The sequence below is a fragment of the Hyla sarda genome, chromosome 2 (assembly GCF_029499605.1).
Source record: "Hyla sarda isolate aHylSar1 chromosome 2, aHylSar1.hap1, whole genome shotgun sequence".
Classification (NCBI taxonomy): Eukaryota; Metazoa; Chordata; class Amphibia; order Anura; family Hylidae; genus Hyla; species Hyla sarda.
This window is the reverse complement of record NC_079190.1, coordinates 162,235,434-162,254,274: the sequence shown is the minus strand read 5'-3', so window position 1 is coordinate 162,254,274 and position 18,841 is coordinate 162,235,434. Positions and strand designations below refer to the sequence as shown.

Here is an 18,841-nt window from a genome sequence, read left to right as displayed (position 1 = left end):
ACCCGCGATGCCCCTAGCACAGTACGCCGCAGGTTCTTCACGTCCCACCCAACCCCCCCCTCTTTTAAAAAAAATTCATTTAATCTCTTAGGAGTCTTTTTCTATCTAAGGTATGCCCTCTATTTTATTCAGGTGTACCTACACGCAGCAGGATATGGCACAACTCAGACTGCCTGTTAGTTAGTATATCAGTGGTTAGGCTGTTAGGTAGGTACGCTACGCATTTGAGCCACCGATCACAAATATATATTTATCCTAACATAAAAATAAAGGAAATAATGAAAAAAAATGTACATTTTGTTTAACTTTTAACACAAGGTTTCTGCACATTGACTTCTCATTAAATTCCATTTTTGCACTTGTAAAGTAAACCCAGCAGTTCTTTCTGGAAACACTTCTAATGGTTGCAAAACACATTTTTTGAAGACATGGTATTGGTGCGTGCCAAGTCCTTAGCATACTCTTTAGAGATTGTCACTTATTCTTAAATAGAGCACATTTATTATTTAAAAGAAACAAAATGCCAAGTGACATATGTAAACTTTTCAGTATTGTCACTTTAAAAGCAACCAAACAACAAAAAGAAAGGCATTGTTTGTATTTGAATAATTTATTTGTAACCCCAGCATCACTTCATAAGAAATACAATATTCTCCATATTCACTTACAGTTATAAAGGACTACATTCACTTCCACCCACAACTAAATGACAGGTTTCAGTCATGGTGGATACATACTTTAAATCCTAACAAAACACAGCCTGAGATACAAAATCTGATAGATTAGGAATAATTGTTAAAATACAACAGAGAAATTATGATGTGCAAAAATTTTAAACACTGGGGGTCTTTCCCAATGTCAAAAGCATGTGCTAGACTGATGCTTTTTATACATTGGTACCAAAATACTGTGCTTTTATTGTGAGTGTGTGTTGGCTGTAGAGTCTGAGACAATGGATACATAGAACTTACTGGTAGCCTTATAGGTTATAGATGAAAAGTTGTGGCTTGTAATCTTGTAAAAAAGAAGTGTTTATTACATTGTAATACTCCTAAGGAAAACCCCTGTGCATATGTCCTCTTAGGGCATGCAGGCATCATAGAGGTCATACGTATGCTATAGGCACCTCTATATTTGATAATTTATTAAGTAGGACTGTCACCCACCCTGGTGGACATTATGTTTGTCTATACATTATATAGTCACCCATTCATTTTAATAGGTGTCATGCCGAGCAGTTTACAAATCTCATATCTGCACATACAGGAATGAGATTTGAAAAATAGAATTTAGTAGAGGAAACTGAGCCTTGACTTTCAATCAAGCAGGGACAAGGATGAGGGGGGAAGTGAGGAGATGTTTTAGCCCTCAACACTTCAGGGTCTTGGGAACACCTTTTTGGCACTTGGCACCAGAGAATAAAAGCATTTTTCGATGTTTTGGAAGCACAGGCAGCTATCTAACAGTGTCAGTGAAACAGTGAAATGTGACAGATTTCCTTTTATTTTGTTTATTGGTTATCTTACTGTTCAATCAACTTTGTTGTTTCATTTCTGACTGATTGTTTTAATAGGGACATTACCACGTACCTCCCAATAGCTTGAATGCAGTTAGAACAAACAATCTGTTCATGACCCCCAGTGCTTACAGAACACAATGATGAGTAAACTTTGTGTTTTTTTTTTTTTTTGTCAATGTAAACCTGATCAACACAACACAGCCAATATGAGGCAAGCAAAATACTGCTGGGCCCAAAGGCAAATAACAGTGAAGGCATCAGAACATTAGTATTACATTACTGTCTGATTCACAAACAACAAACAAACACTGGAAATTACAAAAATGCTGTGAATAAAAACAAAATAAAAGGAAAATAAACCGACAGTAAGTACAGAAGCAAATGCATTTCATTTACTTTTCACAGTTATTCAAGTTCCTTACAGGTTTCTTGTTATTGAAATGTCTCCATACATTTTAAAATCACTATATTTACATGGTTTTAAAGCTCAAACATTGCTATCTACATAGTGAAAAATAAAGACTTATATTAAAGGTATTATATAAAAAAAGGGCTTCATTTTAAGAAATTCCTCACGGTAGGTATTTGGTCAGCATGGTTCATTTTAGTATTCACTCCACTCTCTCTCCTGACCTTTATAGACTGTGTGAAAATGACCTCTGTTTTTATGTTTCTCTTGTTGATTTTCTTAAATTCTTAGTTTTAAAAGAAGAAAAAAAAACAAAGTTTAAAATAATAGTAATTCACTGTTATACTTTTTTTTATAAAGACTTATAATTTCCTTAGAGCAGCAAACACATGTAAGCTGCATACAAAAGAATGCATATGAAGGATACTGTTTAATGAAATAAAGAACTATATTGTTCATCATTGAATACTTGGATCCTTTCATGAGTGGCTGACAGTGCTATAAAATAGGTTTTACGTGACTTTTATATTGATGGCCTATACTTAGGAACTGTTGGGGACTGACTCTAGGAACTCCCACAGACTAGATGATTGAAGGGGCTAGGTGAGTATAGTGCTGTACATTTGTACCTTCTACCTTACATTTTAGACAAGTACTAAATGGACCTCACTACCTTTCACCTGAATGGACTAAGCAGTAGAGTGTATGCCTGTTCAACAATGAATAGGCTGCAGCGATCACCCATACACTGCGTCCTCTTCAATCAGCTGATCAGTGGGGATGCTGGGAGTTGAATTCCCACTGATCTGAAATAAATGGCCTATCCTAAGTATCTTTTACCCTTCTTACATATTTCACACTATAATATTTCGAATTATATGATGTTTTCTCTTCCATTTAAGTTAAAAGCTAGAGGAAAAGTTAAGTGTGAGTAACATTTCCTCTAGGTTCCCCATTTAGTATTCATCCAGTCATTAATGGTAAGAAGTGGCAAAGAATATGGCAAAGTACAATATATAAAAATACAAAGTTTTAAGAGGACAATAACTATCAAACACTTTTTAATCTGTATTATAGTTGTTATAAATAAGTTATTTATTTATTTAGTTTATTTATTTTTTGTTAGATTTGTTCCCCCAAAATATGCAAGTTACAGGGTGAAACTCAAACAATTGTCTTTAATCTGTGTGGGAACCTGTGATAGCTTCAGTCCCATGCAGCACCAAAGGAAAAAGATAGCATTACACTTTGGCAATTAAATTAATGGGCTTTCTATATGGTTCATGGGCATGCTGGGTCCTAAAGAGAGAATTCTCTGCACAGGGAATACCCCCACTATTAGGCTGCATTCACACCGCGTTTTTGCAATACAGTTCCCCTATCAGGTTTTTGATGAAAATAGGATTCCTCAAAACCGTACTAAACTATATCAAAACGTGTGCACAAATTTGAACCCGTATACGGTTAAAAAGACATATACGGTTCAAAAATGATTTCTGGTTGCATCCGTTTTCTAAGAAAAAAAACGTATACGTTTTTACATTTTCACTCCATTATGAATAAAGTTTCACTTGATTGATTGAAATTCCAAGAAAAAAACTGTGCAAAGTCAAAAACCGTATGGTGCAAACCGTATGGAACCGTACGCACATACGGTTCTGTATGGTTCCTATTGACTCCCATGTTAAAAAAAAAAAAAAAAAAAACGTATATGGTTTAATACGGTTTTTCACTGAAACCTAAAACCGTGGTAGGCTACGGTTTTGGGTACAGGAAAAAAATGACAAAACTGTACAAAACATAAAACAGATGCAAATGGATGCATCGTTTGGCATACGGTTTTCAATGGAGAGTCAATGCATACGGTATTCAATACGGTTTTGTACGGTTTTCACATTGATATTGCAAAACGTGGTGTAAATGCACCCTTACATTAGAATTCTCTAACTGGATATATAAAAACTGTTTTTCTAAACCAGACAAGCATTTTAACAATTATTATACACTATTGCTTCTTACCACATTTTATTATGTCTAGTTGTTTTAATAATTAGTATTTTTTAAATTTGAGGAAGAAGCAGTTGATCCTATATAGTAATAGATCAAACATTCATTGTATTTTACAGAGGTACTGCTACAGCATTTCACATACATATAGTATGACGAATATTTTACTGCTTATTCTTGATATGTCCATATCATACAGGGCGATACAACAAACAGAATGTGTCACAGTGCTGTGCATAAAGCAATATATGTACAGTGAAACCTCTCCAATAGACCACTCCTTCATCCAGACCTGATTTTGTACAAAAAAATGTCAGTCCACCATACATTACGCATTGTGGCCGTTTTCTTTGGGAAAAAAAGAAAATTTTTGACAAAATTTTGGATGGTATTTCTGCTACAGCTGCAATTTTACTTCTGTGTTTACATCTGTGTTCTATAAACCGTCTAGGTCCATTTAAGGCACAGGTGTCAAACACAAGGCCTGCGGCGCCAGACCTCGTCATGTGGCCCGCGTAGCCGCCGCCAGCCTTCACCAACGTCTGCCCTCTAGCGATCCTCCTGGTCCTCCGCCTCTATGGTTGTACGCACGGGACATCAGTGATGTCCCGTGCGTAGAACCATAAAGACGCGGGAGGACCAGGAGGACGCTCTCCGGCCGGGGCCTGGTAAGTGACCGGCGGCGCGTTATCGTCTTCTCTTCAGCGTTCCGGTCACCGCTCGACCGGTCCTGGCACCTACTGCTATGGTCCATAGGCCATAGCAGTAAATTGTGACTCCGGGCCGGAGTAGCGGTGACCGGATCACAGTGGGGGCAGCACACAGCCTCCAGCCATACACTGTATATGGCTGGAGGCTGTATGTCTGTGGGGAGGGGGGGGTGCTGCCAACCTAATGTGGGGGAACATGTTGCCTACCTAACGTGGGGGGAACTATACTGCCAACCTAACGTGGGGGGAACTATACTGCCAACCTAACGTTGGGGGAACTATACTGCCAACCTAATGTGGGGGGAACTATACTGGCAACCTAATGTGGGAGGAACTATACTGCCAACCTAATGTGGGGGGAACTATACTGCCTACCTAATGTGGGGGAACATGCTGCCTACTAATGTGGGGGAACATGCTTCCTACCTAATGTGGGAGGAACTATACTGCCAACCTAATGTGCAGGGAACTATACTGCCAACCTAATGTGGAGGGGTAGTCTTATATGGCGAGTATATCCCAAACTCTACATTTTAACTGTAAAAGTTGGGGGTCGCCTTATACACCCAGTCGTCTTATACGCCGGCATATACGGTATGTGGGGGGGGGGGGGGGGGAGGGGTCCTACAGATACAACCGGCCCTTTGAGGGTGACCAAACTGCTGATGCGGCCCCCGATGAATTTGAGTTTGACACCCCTGATTTAAGGAGACCTGCCCCCACTCCGAGACGGACAAATCAACACAACTGTACACACAGCCCTGATCCAACAGTACATCTTGCCTACTGTTCTATAATGAAAACCATACATCCGTTATATGTAGCATATAGCATGTGGTCTGACTCCAGCAGACTTCCTTTCTCGTTAATTCTATGGTTATCCCATATATATATATAATTGTCATTCATCAGTGTTCAGAATGACCCTCATGATATAAACACAGCAATTAGATTCCAGCAAAAATAAAAAATAAACGTCATATCATTCCTTGAGTCAAGACGGGGTATTACACACCTTTTGGTTAATGACCATGTGTACTCCCTCAATATATAGTAGTGGATTACAGACTGGTTTAGAACATGTAACATACAACCCTAGTTGTTGAGTATATCTATATAATAATAATAGTAATCATACATTTTAAATTTTTTTCAATGAAATAAAAAATACAATATTTCTGTTTTTCACTGATCATCTTTGTTGTTTTACTTGTATTACCATATTGTTTACATTTATTTTCAATGAAATTACAGAGTAAGGAGGAGATCACGTGATCCATGTAATAGGGGTAAGATTTATCAAAACCTGTGCAGAGGAAAATTTTATCAGTTGTCCATAACAACAAATCATATTGCTTCTTTTGTTCTCCAGAAGCCTTTTTAAAAATTTAAGTCACACTCTAACTGCTATGGTAACTGCTCCACTTTTCCTCTCTACAGGTTTTTATAAATCTCCCCGTGACACACATTCTGATAATTACAGCAAAGTTCTTTATAGGCAGTTATTATTACTATGTCTGACCACTGGATGTAAAGTTAAAGTGCAGTGATTTGTCAATGCGACAAGTTAAACAGATCATCAATAAAATCCTAGCTCTGTGGTTTCTTCACTTTAGAAATCAGTAGAGGTTCCAGCGTGTATGTTTTCCATAACCCTAACTTGACCACAAATAAAATGATTTTATTATCAACTAAGACAACTCTCTATACTAGATTTGCCCATGGAAACTAGAGAGTTTCCATGGGCAAGAGAGGTGGTGGCATTCATTTATCATCAAATAATGAAAATAAATGGAACAAAAGTAACAAGGCATCTGCATTGTTAAAATAGTAACTATAGCTCCTTCCAACCTGACAAATAAATTGTTAAAACCCAGAACAGGAATGTTCAACAATTACAACACAGTATTAGTTATCTGTGTATAAACTTTTCTGTACTGTCACAGTATTCAGGGTTCTGCTATGCATTGTCCTTACATATCAAGTAGATCATCACCACTTTCATCGCTCTCCACAGTAAGTTGTCTTGTCCACCATTTCTTGACTTCTGAGCCACAAGAGACAGCATCAGACATGGCATTCATCTTGCCCACTGTGGATATAGTGGATCTACCTCCAATGCGCAGGTTGACCGAAGATACAGAGTGACTTATAGGTTTTGGTGCTGTAAAACAGATAACACAAATACATTTTTAACTACAAACCACAGGAAATATCGTTGTGAAAATTATTAATTTGAAGATACCTCAAAAGTAAACTTAAAATGGGGTATCATGAGAATCATGCTGCCTGAACTAGGCAGCATCAATTTGTAACAGACTTTGTTACAAACAACTATGGGAGGAATTTAAAAGTGTGCAATGCTCTGTGACATTTTAGTGAAATCACCACATTAGAAAAAGTGAAGAGGCTTGCTGAAACGGGGGGAAAATGTCCTGGGAAATTTACTAGTAAACCGGTGTAAATCATAGCTGAAATTGATGCCAGCCAAAGATGCAGTGTTGGTGTACCAGATTTTTGAAAAGGCATGTACCTCTTACCTCTTAAAACAGTAAATCCAGCAAATATAACAACAGTGGGATTTTGCTTAAGGTCGTGCTTAAGATGTGAAATGTTGGTATTAACCCTTAATGGATACACAACGTACATGTACATTGCTGTGGCCTGGTACTTTAACCATTCAGAAGCTGTGATCAATACTGATCACAGCATCTGAAGTAACTGTGGGGCTCAGGGATACTCCTGCAGCGTGATTTGAGGAGCCGGATGAGTAAAGATGGCTGCCGGAGCTCTGCTTACCAGCTCCTGGGTGGCTTCTGGGATCTTCTCCCCTGGACTGCCTTCCAGCAGACCAAATAAGTAGATTGTAGATAACAGTGATCAGTGCTATGCCTATGCATAACACTGATCAGTATTAGCAATCAAAAGATTGCTATTAATAGCTCCCTATAGGACTTTAACTCATTATGGACACAGCCCATTTTGACCTTGAGGACACAAACCCATATGAGGGCTTGTTTTTTTGTGGGACCAATTGTACTTTGTAATGACCTCATTAATATTACCATAAAATGAATGGCAAAACTAAAAAAATTATTTGTGTGGGAAAATTGAGGGCTGGAGGGTTTTGCATTCACGTGGTAAACCTAACGACAAAATTACATGCTTTCTTTATTCTGTGGGGCAATACGATTAAAATGATACTCATGTTTACATACTTTTCTATTATTGTATGGCTCTTAACCCCTTATGAACCAGGGTTTTTCCATTTTTGCACTTTCATTTTTTTCTCCTTACCTTTAAAAAATCATAACTCTTTCAATTTTGCACCTAAAAATACATATGGCGGCTAATTATTTGCACCAGCAATTCTACTTTGTAATGACATCAGTCATTTTACCCAAAAATGTACGACGAAACGGAAAAGAAAATCATTGTGTGACAAAATTGAAGAAAAAAAAATGTTGTGGCTTTTGGGGGCTTCCGTTTCTACGCAGTACATTTTTCGGTAAAAATGACACCTTCTCTTTATTCTGTAGGTCCATACGATTAAAATTATACCCTACTTAAATAGGTTTGATTTTGTCGTACTTCTGGAAAAAATCATAACTACATGCAAGAAAATTTATATGTTTAAAATTGTCATCTTCTGGCCCCTAAAACTTTTTTATTTTTCCATGTAGGGGGCTGTATGCACAGTGATCTGTAGTTTTTAGCGGTACCATTTTTTTGTTGTTTGGACTTTTTGATCGCATTTTATTCATTTTTTCATTATATAAAAAGTGACCAAAAAGACACTATTTTGGACTTTGGAATTTTTTTTTGCCTGTCCGCCATTGACCCTGCGGTTTAATTAACACTATATTTTTTTTTATAATTCGGACATTTCCGCACGCGGTGATACCACATATGTTTATTTTTATTTATACAGTTTTTTTTATGCAAAAAGGGGGGGTTAAACTTTTATTAGGGAAGGGGATAAATGATCTTTATTAACTTTTTTTTTCCACTTTTTTTTTGCAATGTTATAGCCCCCATAGGGGACTAGAACACTGCACACACTGATCTGTTACATTGATCTTTGTTATCCCATAGGATAACATAGATCAATGATTCTGATGCTTACTGCTCATGCCTGGATCTCAGGCACTGAGCAGTCATTCGGCGATCAGACACCAGGAGGCAGGTACGAGACCCTCCTCATGTCCTACAGCTGTTTGGCACTCCGCGATTTCACCGCGGCGGTCCCAAACAGCCCATTGAGATAGCCGGGGGTAGGTTAGTTTCACTTTAGACGCGGCGATCAACTTTGAACGCAGCATTTAAAGGGTTAATAGCGCGCAGCACCACGATGCGTGCTTTTAGCCACGGGTCCCTCTAGAGGCTGGGCCCGCCCCGCGTTATAGAAAGGGAGTGGAATCAGGGCGTACAGGTATGCCCTTGGTCCTTAACAGGTTAAAAACTTTTCTTTTACAGAATAAGTATTTTTAAAATTGTTCTATTTTGACAACATAAATCTACCTAATTTTTCCTTATACTGGACTGTATGATAGGAAAAAGAGGCAATTTACATTTTTATTGGGGGAGGGGCTTATTTATATGCATCGCACCAATCAGTATTATCAGCGATCTACTTCCCTGATCTGAAAGGTTATCTGCGTGATCACTGATAGCAGCCAGGACCTGCCATGTATGAAGAGAGCACAGCTCCTGTGCTTACTTCCTGTACAGAACATAAATGTACCAGCGCATCAGAACAATTACGCCCTGCGCCCGGTCCCGGTATAAAACGCGAGGTCACGCCGTGAAATCGTGATGTCCCGATCAGCTAGAATGCGAGCGGAGGTCCCCTCACCTGCCTTGGTCGCGTCCGATCGGCGATTGATTGCTCCAAGCCTGAGATCCAGGCTTGAGCAATCGACCGCCGATTACACTGATCTTTGACGTGTCAATGCACGGCAATGATCTGTGTATGAGATCGGTATGTGCAGTGAAATAGCCACCAGTGGGGGCTATAACACTGCAAAAAAAAAAAAAGTGTAAAAAAAAAAAGTTAATAAAGATCCTTTAACACCTTCCCTAATAAAAGTTTGAATCCCCCCCCCTTTTCCTATTAAAAAAAAAAACTGTGTTAATAAAAATAAACACATGTGGTATCGCTGCGTGTGAAAATGTCCGAACTATAAAAATATATCAATAATTAAACTACACGGTTAATGAAAAAAATTTCAAAGTCCAACATAGAGTATTTTTGGTCACTTTTTATATGATGAAAAAAATTTATAAAAAGCTATCAAAAAGTATGATCAATATAAAAAATTTAAACTTAAGATCATGGCGCAAAAAAAGAGCCCTCATACCGGCTTGTAAGCGGAAAAAGTAAAAAGTTATAGGGGTCAGAAGATGACAATTTTAAACGTATACATTTTTCTGCATGTAGTTATGATTTTTGTTAGGAGTAATACAAAATCAAACCTATATAAGTAGGGTATCATTTTAACTGTATGGACCTACAGAATAAAGATAAGATGTAATTTTTACCTAAAAATGCACTGCGTAGAAACGGAAGCCCCCAAAATGTAAAAAATTTCATTTTTTCTTCAATTTTGTCGCACAATGAATTTCCTTTCCATTTCGCCGTGGCTATTTTGGTAAAATGACTAATGTCACTGCAAAGTAGAATTGGTGGCGCAAAAAATAAGCCATAAAATGGAATTTTAGGTGTAAAATTGAAAGCATTATGATTTTTAGAAGGTGATGAGGAAAAAATAAAAATGCAAAAACTGAAAAACCCTGCATCTTTAACCTCTTAAGGACCGAGGGTTTTTTTGTTTTTGCATTTTCATTTTTTCCTCCTTGCCTTTAAAAAATCATAACTCTTTCAATTTTGCACCTGAAACCCCATTTAAAAATTACATTACCCTCTTTTCCCATTTCTACAAATAAAAATACATATTTGGTAACGCTGCGTGCAGAAATGTCCTAACTATTAAAATGTTAATGATCCCAAGCTAGGAACGGCGTAAACATAAAAAATTCTAAATTGCAGATTGTTGGTCACATCACATCCAAAAAAGTGCAAAAAAGAGTGACCAAAAAGTCACATATATGCAAAAGTTAAACTTTTTTTAAAAAGCGGTACAATAATAGTAAAGCATGTTTTAGCGTAAAGTGAACAGCATAAAAATGAACCCCCCCAAAAAAAATTTTTTATTTTTCTTTTCAATTTTCTGCCACGAAAAAACAAACAAAAAAAAATAAAACAAATGTTGCACTGTGCATTGTAAGGTAAAATGAAAGATGTCATTATAAAGTAAAATTGGTCACGCCGCTTAAAACAAGCCCTGTGAATGGAAAACTAAATGTTTTGGTTATGATTCTTATAAGACAGGAGGAAAAAACAAAATGAAAAGTTGATTACTTCTTAAGGCCAAAATGGGCTTTGTCCTTAAGGGCTTAATAAATCCCTCCTATGTTTGCATCTCCCGAAAGATTCCCTTTAAGTTGTTGTTTGGTAAATATAAAAAATTCTGTAAAGTGATAGTTCTGGTTGTATTAAAGAATGCATTGAACTAGAACCGGTAATTATATCTGCAGATTTACAGAGCATTTCATTATACCTACCTGCTGGTAGATGCCACTGGCCAATTCTTCTTGAGCGCATTACACCTTCAATAGAATCTTGATGATCTCTCATGAGGTCAGAGAAGGTGGGGCTTAGAAGCTTGGGCTGACCGCTCGTCTAGTAAAAAATAAATAAACTGTCAATAAATGTAAAAGAATAAATTCTAAGTACAACTAATATGTTTTCTATTTTAGATGTATTCGAAAATAAGATAGGGCCTGTCTGCTATGCTTTCATGTTTGTTTTTGTAAATCCTTGGATTCCCCATAAAGTAACAATTTTGAGCATCTCTTCTTAGAGCTCAAGATTGTGTAGGTCACACCCATATTGCTATATATATATATATGCGTTCAGTGTGTTTTTATATTTTGCTCAGTTAGGCAGAGAAAAGTAGGAAAACCTTCATCTTCTAAAAGATTTTTTTTAACCCTACTAAAGTAAATTCCTGCTATTGGCAAAAAAACGGGGAAAAAAGGCAACACCGGGTACAAATATTTCTGTGTAAACCAGTCCTATATGTATATGCACATGTATGACTACCATTGGCACATTAATGGCTACATATGAAGAACCAATAGTGTGTCTGGTTAAATACAATGGGACAGCGAAGGGGTGTTTGCTCGTTTGTTAGTTGATCACCATTTTACACGAGTCAATTATTGGGACTAAGCGTTTCTAGAAAAGATCTTTAGTTTTAGTCAGTTTAAACTTAGACTTTTATAACAGTGGCTAACGCTGCTTGAAAATCTGCCACATCTGCACCATCTATTAGTTGGCTTAGCTTGTGTGTTTTTTTGGCACCAAGAGAAACAGACCAACTTTCAGTGAAGCCACACCCAATTTTCAGGAAGCTGTGCCCCCTTGTAAGTGAGGCGCAAAAGTGTCCAAAAAGTGCCTAAAACACACTGCACCAGATTTTTGGCACTAGTAGTTTTATTTATCTCGCTAAGGCTAAGTTTCCACTTGGTTTTTTTTTCTGGCAGTTTTTGGAAAACTGCCACCGCAGTGTTTGAGCCAAAGCCAGAAATGTATTCAAAAGGAATAGGACATATAAAGGAAGGAATTACAGGATTTCTCCTCCCTTATGGATCCACTTCTGACTTTGGCTCAAAAACTGCAGTGGCAGTATTCGAAAAACTGCCAGAAAATAAACAAGTGGAAATGTAGCCTAAATGTCTTAGACTATAAGAACACCGGGTGTGGAAAAAGAGACAGACAAAAAGTGACAAGACAGCTGAACAAAGTCCTTTAAAATTAATAAACATAGTAAATGTCAAGTTGTGAAATGCCTGTTTCTTTCTCACATTTCTATTACACCTCTTTCACATTACTTGAGGTATTTTTGGGGGGTCTCAAAAATTTACTTGGTGGAATTTGTTTTCATTCACATCACTTTTGGCACGCATTTTAACATGTATTTTTATGCTGTTGTCAAATCCTATAGGAAGGCTATGAATGGAAAAAATGGCTGTAAAATGTATGTAGAGCATGCTGCATTTGGAAAGAAAAAGGCCAAGAACCCGTAAAAGTAGAAAGAAAAATGCTAAAAAACAAAAGGGCATTGTTTACAGTGCATTTTAGATTTCACAAATGGATTTCAGCAAACATCTGGCCAGAGCATTTTCTGCAAAACAAAGAAAAATGCTAGGAGCTTTCAGGGGCCCTTGCAGGCTGAAAAATAGACCAGAACTTGCTACCAGTATTTTTTATTTTATTACTAAGTATTATGTTTCTTTAATGCCATATGGCAGATACCCTTTTTAATAAATACCTCTGGCTGGGCATTATCTTGGTTGAGGCTCATGTCATCACTTGGCTGGGTTGTCTCAATACTAGGAGGGTTCCCAAACCTCTCCCTTTCTTGTTGCTGGCTCTCTCGTAGACTGTGGATAATGCTGCAGGATTGCTGTTGTTTCTAAAAGAATTTAATGCAACACAAATAATGCACCATCATTTCACGCATTGTCATCTAAATATAACCAAAAGATTCACAAAACTCACTGATGCACATGGCTGGCAATATTATCTACTTGTATTGGAGTTCTATGGGTGTCTAAAGTAAAATGATACAATAGTCATCTACAGTTATGGGTCATACTCATTTGGGACTTACATGGCTGCCTACACTTAGGGTACGTTCACACGTACAGGGTCCTGCGCAGATTTGATGCGCAGGATTTGTAAATGCAGATTAGAAGTTGTGCTCAGTCATTCAGTTTACATTGAAATCTGCAGCAGCAAAGCCTGCGCATCAAATCTGCGTAGTGTAAATGTACCCTTATGGAGGAACAGTGAGTTTTTCACTTTGGCAGTATTGTGGGATAGCAAAGCTGACAATATCATAGGAACACTATGGTTGACATTAATGCTGACACTCTAATATAATGGCACCAGACAATTACAAAAATGAAACCTAATCAATGTTAGGATTTTGTTTTACTTACTGCCCGGATACGTTTGAGACACTTTTTTAGCCACATGCGTATAGTTTGTTTAGCCACTTCTTCCTCTATTGTGTACTCCAGCTGTTCCCGGGCTAGCAGTTCTTCTAGCTGAAGGCTTTTTCTGATATCCACAGATCTGTATGACAGCATGCTGTAGGATAAAGCCATCAATGTATTTATGTGGGCAAAACATTTTCAAGTGAAATTATATGAATTGTTTTAAACACAAACAAACACATTTCGGATAACAGTCTAATCACAGTAAATATAGATTAAAACTATCATTTGAAAAGATAATTTAAGCAGGTTTGAATAACATGATTTACAGAGTGAAACAATTGACCGTTCTTGTACAGAAATTTACAACTGTAACTTGCTGCACTTACCGAAAAGTGTCCTCATTATACATTCCAACTAAAATGATCAATTACACCCATTTATAAAAGGGATCATGCTGCTTAAAACATCAAGGTGGTCCACAGTTGATTCTGCTTGTTGGGCTGGCCTTAAATGGTAGATGCCTCCCTATACACAGATAAGGAGAGACCTATCAATCAAGGCTGGTGGAGCAGGGAGAAACCACAAGGTACGGCCCTAATGACTTGTGGTTTTACGCAGCATGAAAGTGATGACAGGTACCCTTTAATCCCTTTTTATACCCAATTTATGTAGGTTTTATTTATTTTACTACTTTAAAAAAATTTATACTACATGCTCCAAAATTAGCATGTTTAAAATTGTTATCTTCTGACCCCTATAACTTTTTTATGTTTCCGCATACAGTGCTGTATGAGGGCTCATTTTTTGCGCCATTTTTATCGGTACCATTTTTGTTTTGATGGGACATTTTGGTCGCTTTTTATTAATATTTTTATGATATATGAAGTGACCAAAAATGCACTATTTTGGACTTTGGATATTTTCTTACGTGTACGCAATCGACTGTGCCGTTAAGCTAACCATATATTTTAACAGTTAGGACATTTACGCACGTGGCGATACCACATATGATTACTTTTATTCTTTATTACATTATTTTATTTAAAAAATGGGAAAAGGGGGGTGATTTAAACTTTTAATAGGGAAGGGGTTAATGAACCTTTATTAACTTTTTTTTTTACACTTTTTTTTTTTAGCCACTACAGGGGGCTTTACCATGCATTCTTCTGATTGCATACGCTGATCACTGCTATGCCATAGCATAGCATTGATCAGTGTTACCGGCGCTCTGCTGCTCCTATGTCAAACGATAGGGGATACGATTTATGATCGCGGGGGTCTGGCCAAAGGCCAAAAAATTATCAATATATTGGTTATAACCATTTCTGGATTGAGTGTATTCATGTTCGTCTATGAAAATATATATATTTTTTTTACATTACTAGCTTAACCTGTTGGGGACCTATCCTAAAGGATAGGAGCGAGGTGGCCACCAGGGGTGCCACCTTCTCCTATCCCCTGCGATTAGCTGATCAGGACTGGAAGCCGGGACAGAGCGGGGGAAGATGGCAGCAGGTACCTTCGTCACGCGGGGACGGCAGGCAAGTGGAGGCAGCGTCAGAGGCAGCAGTGAAGATCACTGTAAAGTGGTCTTCACTGCTGCTTCTAGGAGTTTCAAAACTACAACTCCAGGATTCCCAGACAGCCTTTGAATGTCTTAGCATGCTGGGAGTTGTAGTTTTGCAACATCTGGAGGGCCACAGTTTAGAGACCACTGTGAAGTGGTCTCCAAACTGTGTCCTTCCAGATGTTGCAAAACTACAACTCCCAGCATGCCCAGACAGTCCAGGCATGCTGGGAGTTGTAGTTATGTAACATGTGGCCATTCAGGTGTTGCAGTACTACAACTCCCAGCATGCCTGGACAGTCTCAGCATTCTGGGAGTTGTAGTTTTGCACCATCTTGAAGGGCACTGTTTGGAGAGCACTATACAGTGGTGTCCAAACTGTAGCGCTCCAGATTCCAATTCAAAGCATGCTGAGACTGTCCAGGCATGCTGGGAGTTGTAGTTTGGCAACATCTGGAGGGCTACAGTTTGGAGACCACTACACAATGGTCTCCAAACTGTTCTCCTCCAGTTGTTGCATAACTACAACTCCCAACATGCCATTCGGCTGTCTGGGCATGCTGGGAGCTGTAGTTTTGCAACAACTGGAGGCACACTGGTTGGGAAACATTGTCTGTTTCCTAACTCAGTGTTTCCCAACCCGTGTGCCTCCTGCTGTTGCAAACCTATAACTTCCAGCATGCACTGACAGACCATGCATGCTGGGAGTTGTAGTTTTGCAGCTGGAGGCACATGGGTTAGTTAGGAAAACAGACAGTGGTGTGGAAACACTGCGGTAGTCTGCTACCTAACTCAGTGTTTCCCAATCTCAACCAATGGACCTCTAGCTGTTGCATAACTACAACTCTCAGCATGCATGGGCTGTCAGTGCATTCTGGGAGTTGTACAGGGTACATTCACATGGGCGGGGGTTTACAGCAAGTTTTCCGCTTCAAGTTTGAGATACAGCAAATTTTCCGCTGCAGCGGGAAACTCTCTGTAAACCCCTGCCCGTATGAATGTACCCTAAAAACACTACACTACACTAACCCTAAATAAAGAGTAAAACACTACATATACACTACACCCTTACACTTTCACCCCCCCCCCCCCCCCCCAATAAAAATGAAAAACTTCTTGTACGTCAGTTTTTCCAAAACGGAGCCGCCAGCTGTTGCAAAATAACAACTCCCAGTATTACCGGACAGCCATTGACTGTCCAGGCATGTTGGGAGTTTTGCAACAGCTAGAGGCACCCTGTTTGGGGATAACTGCCAAACAGTATTTTTGGTGGAGGAGGCAAGTGTAACAATTCCTTCCGGGTGCACCCCTATGAAAATCCCTAATTTAGGCCTCAAATGCACATGGTGTTCTTTCACTTTGGAGCCCTGTCGTATTTCAAGGAAACAGTTTAGGGTCACATATGGGGTATCTCTTTACTCGGGAGAAATTGCGCTACAAATTTTGGGTGGCTTTTTCTCCTTTTACCCCTTATGAAAAGGTAAAGTTGGGGTCTACACCAGCATGTTAGCATAATTTTTTTTTTTTTACACTAACATGCTGGTGCTGCCCCATACTTTTCATTTTCATAATAGGTAAAATGAAAAAAAGACCCCCAAAATTTGTAACACAATTTCTCCCAAGTACGGAAATACCCCATATGTGGACTTAAAATGCTTTGCAGGTGCACAACATAGCTCAGAAGTAAGTACGTACATTTGAGGCCTGTACATTTGAGGCCTAAACTGGTGATTTGCACAGGGGTGGCTGCTGGTTACAGCGGTTCTGACATAAATGCAAAAAAATAAATACCCACATGTGACCCCATTTCGGAAACTACACCCCTCACGGTATGTAACACGGGGTACAGTGAACATTTACACCACACAGGTGTCTGACAGATTTTGGAACAGTGGTCCGTGAAAATGAAGTTGGACATTTTCACTTCCAACTTCAACGCAAAGTCGTCAAATACCTGTGGGGTGTTAAGGCTCACTGTACCCCTTGTTACGTTCCTTGAGGGGTGTAGTTTCCCAAATATTGTGCCATGTGGGGTGTTTTTCGCTGTTCCGGCACAATGGGGGCTTCCTAAATGAGACAAGCCCCCCAAAAACCATTTCAGCAAAATTCGCTTTCCAAAAGCCCAATGTTGCTCCTTCCAATCTGAGCCCTCTAGTGCACCCACAGAGCACTTTACATCTACATATGAGGTATTTCCTTACTCGAGAGAAATGGGGTTTAAAATTTTGGGGGACATTTTCACTTATTACCCCTTGTGAAAATAAAAAATTTGGGGTAACATCAGCATTTTAGTAAAAAAAAAAAAAATTTCATTTTCACGTCCAACTTACACGCAATTTTGTCAAATACCTGTGGGGTGTTAAGGCTCACTGTACCCCTTGTTACATTCCTTGAGGGGTATAGTTACCCAAATAGTGTGCCATGTGGGGTGTTTTTCGCTGTTCTGGCACAATGGGGGCTTCTTAAATGAGACATGCCCCCCAAAAATCATTTCAGCAAATTTCTCTCTCCAAAATCCCATTGTCGCTCCTTCTGAGCCCTCTAGTGCACTCAGAGAGCACAACATATGAGGTATTTCCTTACTCAAGAGAAATTGGGTTACAAATTTGGGGGTCTTTTTCTCCTTTTACCCCTTGTAAAAATTAAAAAATATGGGTCTATAACAACATGTTAGTCTAAAAAATTTTGAACATTTTGAATTTTTGCCTCCACTTTTCCTGTGAAACACCTAAAGGTTTAACAAACTTTCTGAATTTAATTTTGATTAAGTTGAGGGGTGCAGTTTTCATAATGGGGTCCATTATGGGGTATTTCTAAAATAAAGACTCTCAAATTCACTTCAAAACTGAACTGGTCCCTGAAAAATTCAGATTTTGAAATTTACTTGAAAAATTGGTAAATTGCTGCTGAACTTTGAAGACATCTGATGTCTTCAAAAAGTAAAAACATGTCAACTTTATGATGTCAACATAAAGTAGACCTATTGTATATGTGAATCAATATATAAATTGGTATGTCTATTTTCCTTACAAGCAGAGAGCTTCAAAGTTATAAAAATGCAAAATTTTCAAAATTTTCATGAAATTTGGGGATTTTTTCACCAAGAAATAATGCAAGTATCGATGAAAATTTACCACTAACATGAAGAAGAATATGTCACGAAAAAACTCTCGGAATCAAATTCATAAGTAAAGCATCCCAGAGTTATTAATGCTTAAAGTGGCAGTGGTCAGAATTTCAAAAAATGCTCTGGTCCTTAAAGGGGTACTCCGGCGCTTAGTCATTTTATCCCCTATCCAAAGGATAGGGGATAAGATGCCTGATTGCGGGGGTCCCGCCTCTGTGGACCCCCGTGATCTTGCACGCAGCACCCCAGTTAAAATCAGTCGCTCCGGGTCTGATTACTGGCGACCACAGGGCAAGCGGCGTGTGACATCACGCCTCCGCCCCCGTGTGACATCACGCTCCGCCCCTCAATGCAAGCCTACGGGAGGGGGTGTGACAGCTGTCACGCCACTTCCCATAGGCTTGCATTGAGGGGCGGAGCGTGACATCACACG

General features: G+C 38.7%; 1 protein-coding gene across 9 annotated transcripts in view; it reads right to left on the bottom strand.

Annotated features, from left to right (window-relative positions):
• Nucleotides 1-576: 576 nt before the first annotated feature.
• The window catches only part of NALCN (sodium leak channel, non-selective), a 657,013-nt gene continuing 638,748 nt past the window's right edge, over nucleotides 577-18,841 (bottom strand). For 8 of the 9 annotated variants that reach the window (XM_056555665.1, XM_056555672.1, XM_056555666.1 and 5 more), the window contains 5 exons: nucleotides 13,715-13,865; nucleotides 13,042-13,185; nucleotides 11,270-11,387; nucleotides 6,623-6,809; nucleotides 579-2,214 (listed from right to left, as the gene is read on the bottom strand). In XM_056555665.1, coding sequence (XP_056411640.1) covers nucleotides 2,208-2,214; nucleotides 6,623-6,809; nucleotides 11,270-11,387; nucleotides 13,042-13,185; nucleotides 13,715-13,865 — 607 coding nt within the window. In that variant the 3' untranslated portion in view covers nucleotides 579-2,207. Of the gene's footprint in view, nucleotides 6,810-11,269; nucleotides 11,388-13,041; nucleotides 13,186-13,714; nucleotides 13,866-18,841 lie in introns of all 9 variants that reach the window. The other variant, XM_056555671.1, reaches the window with a different exon arrangement.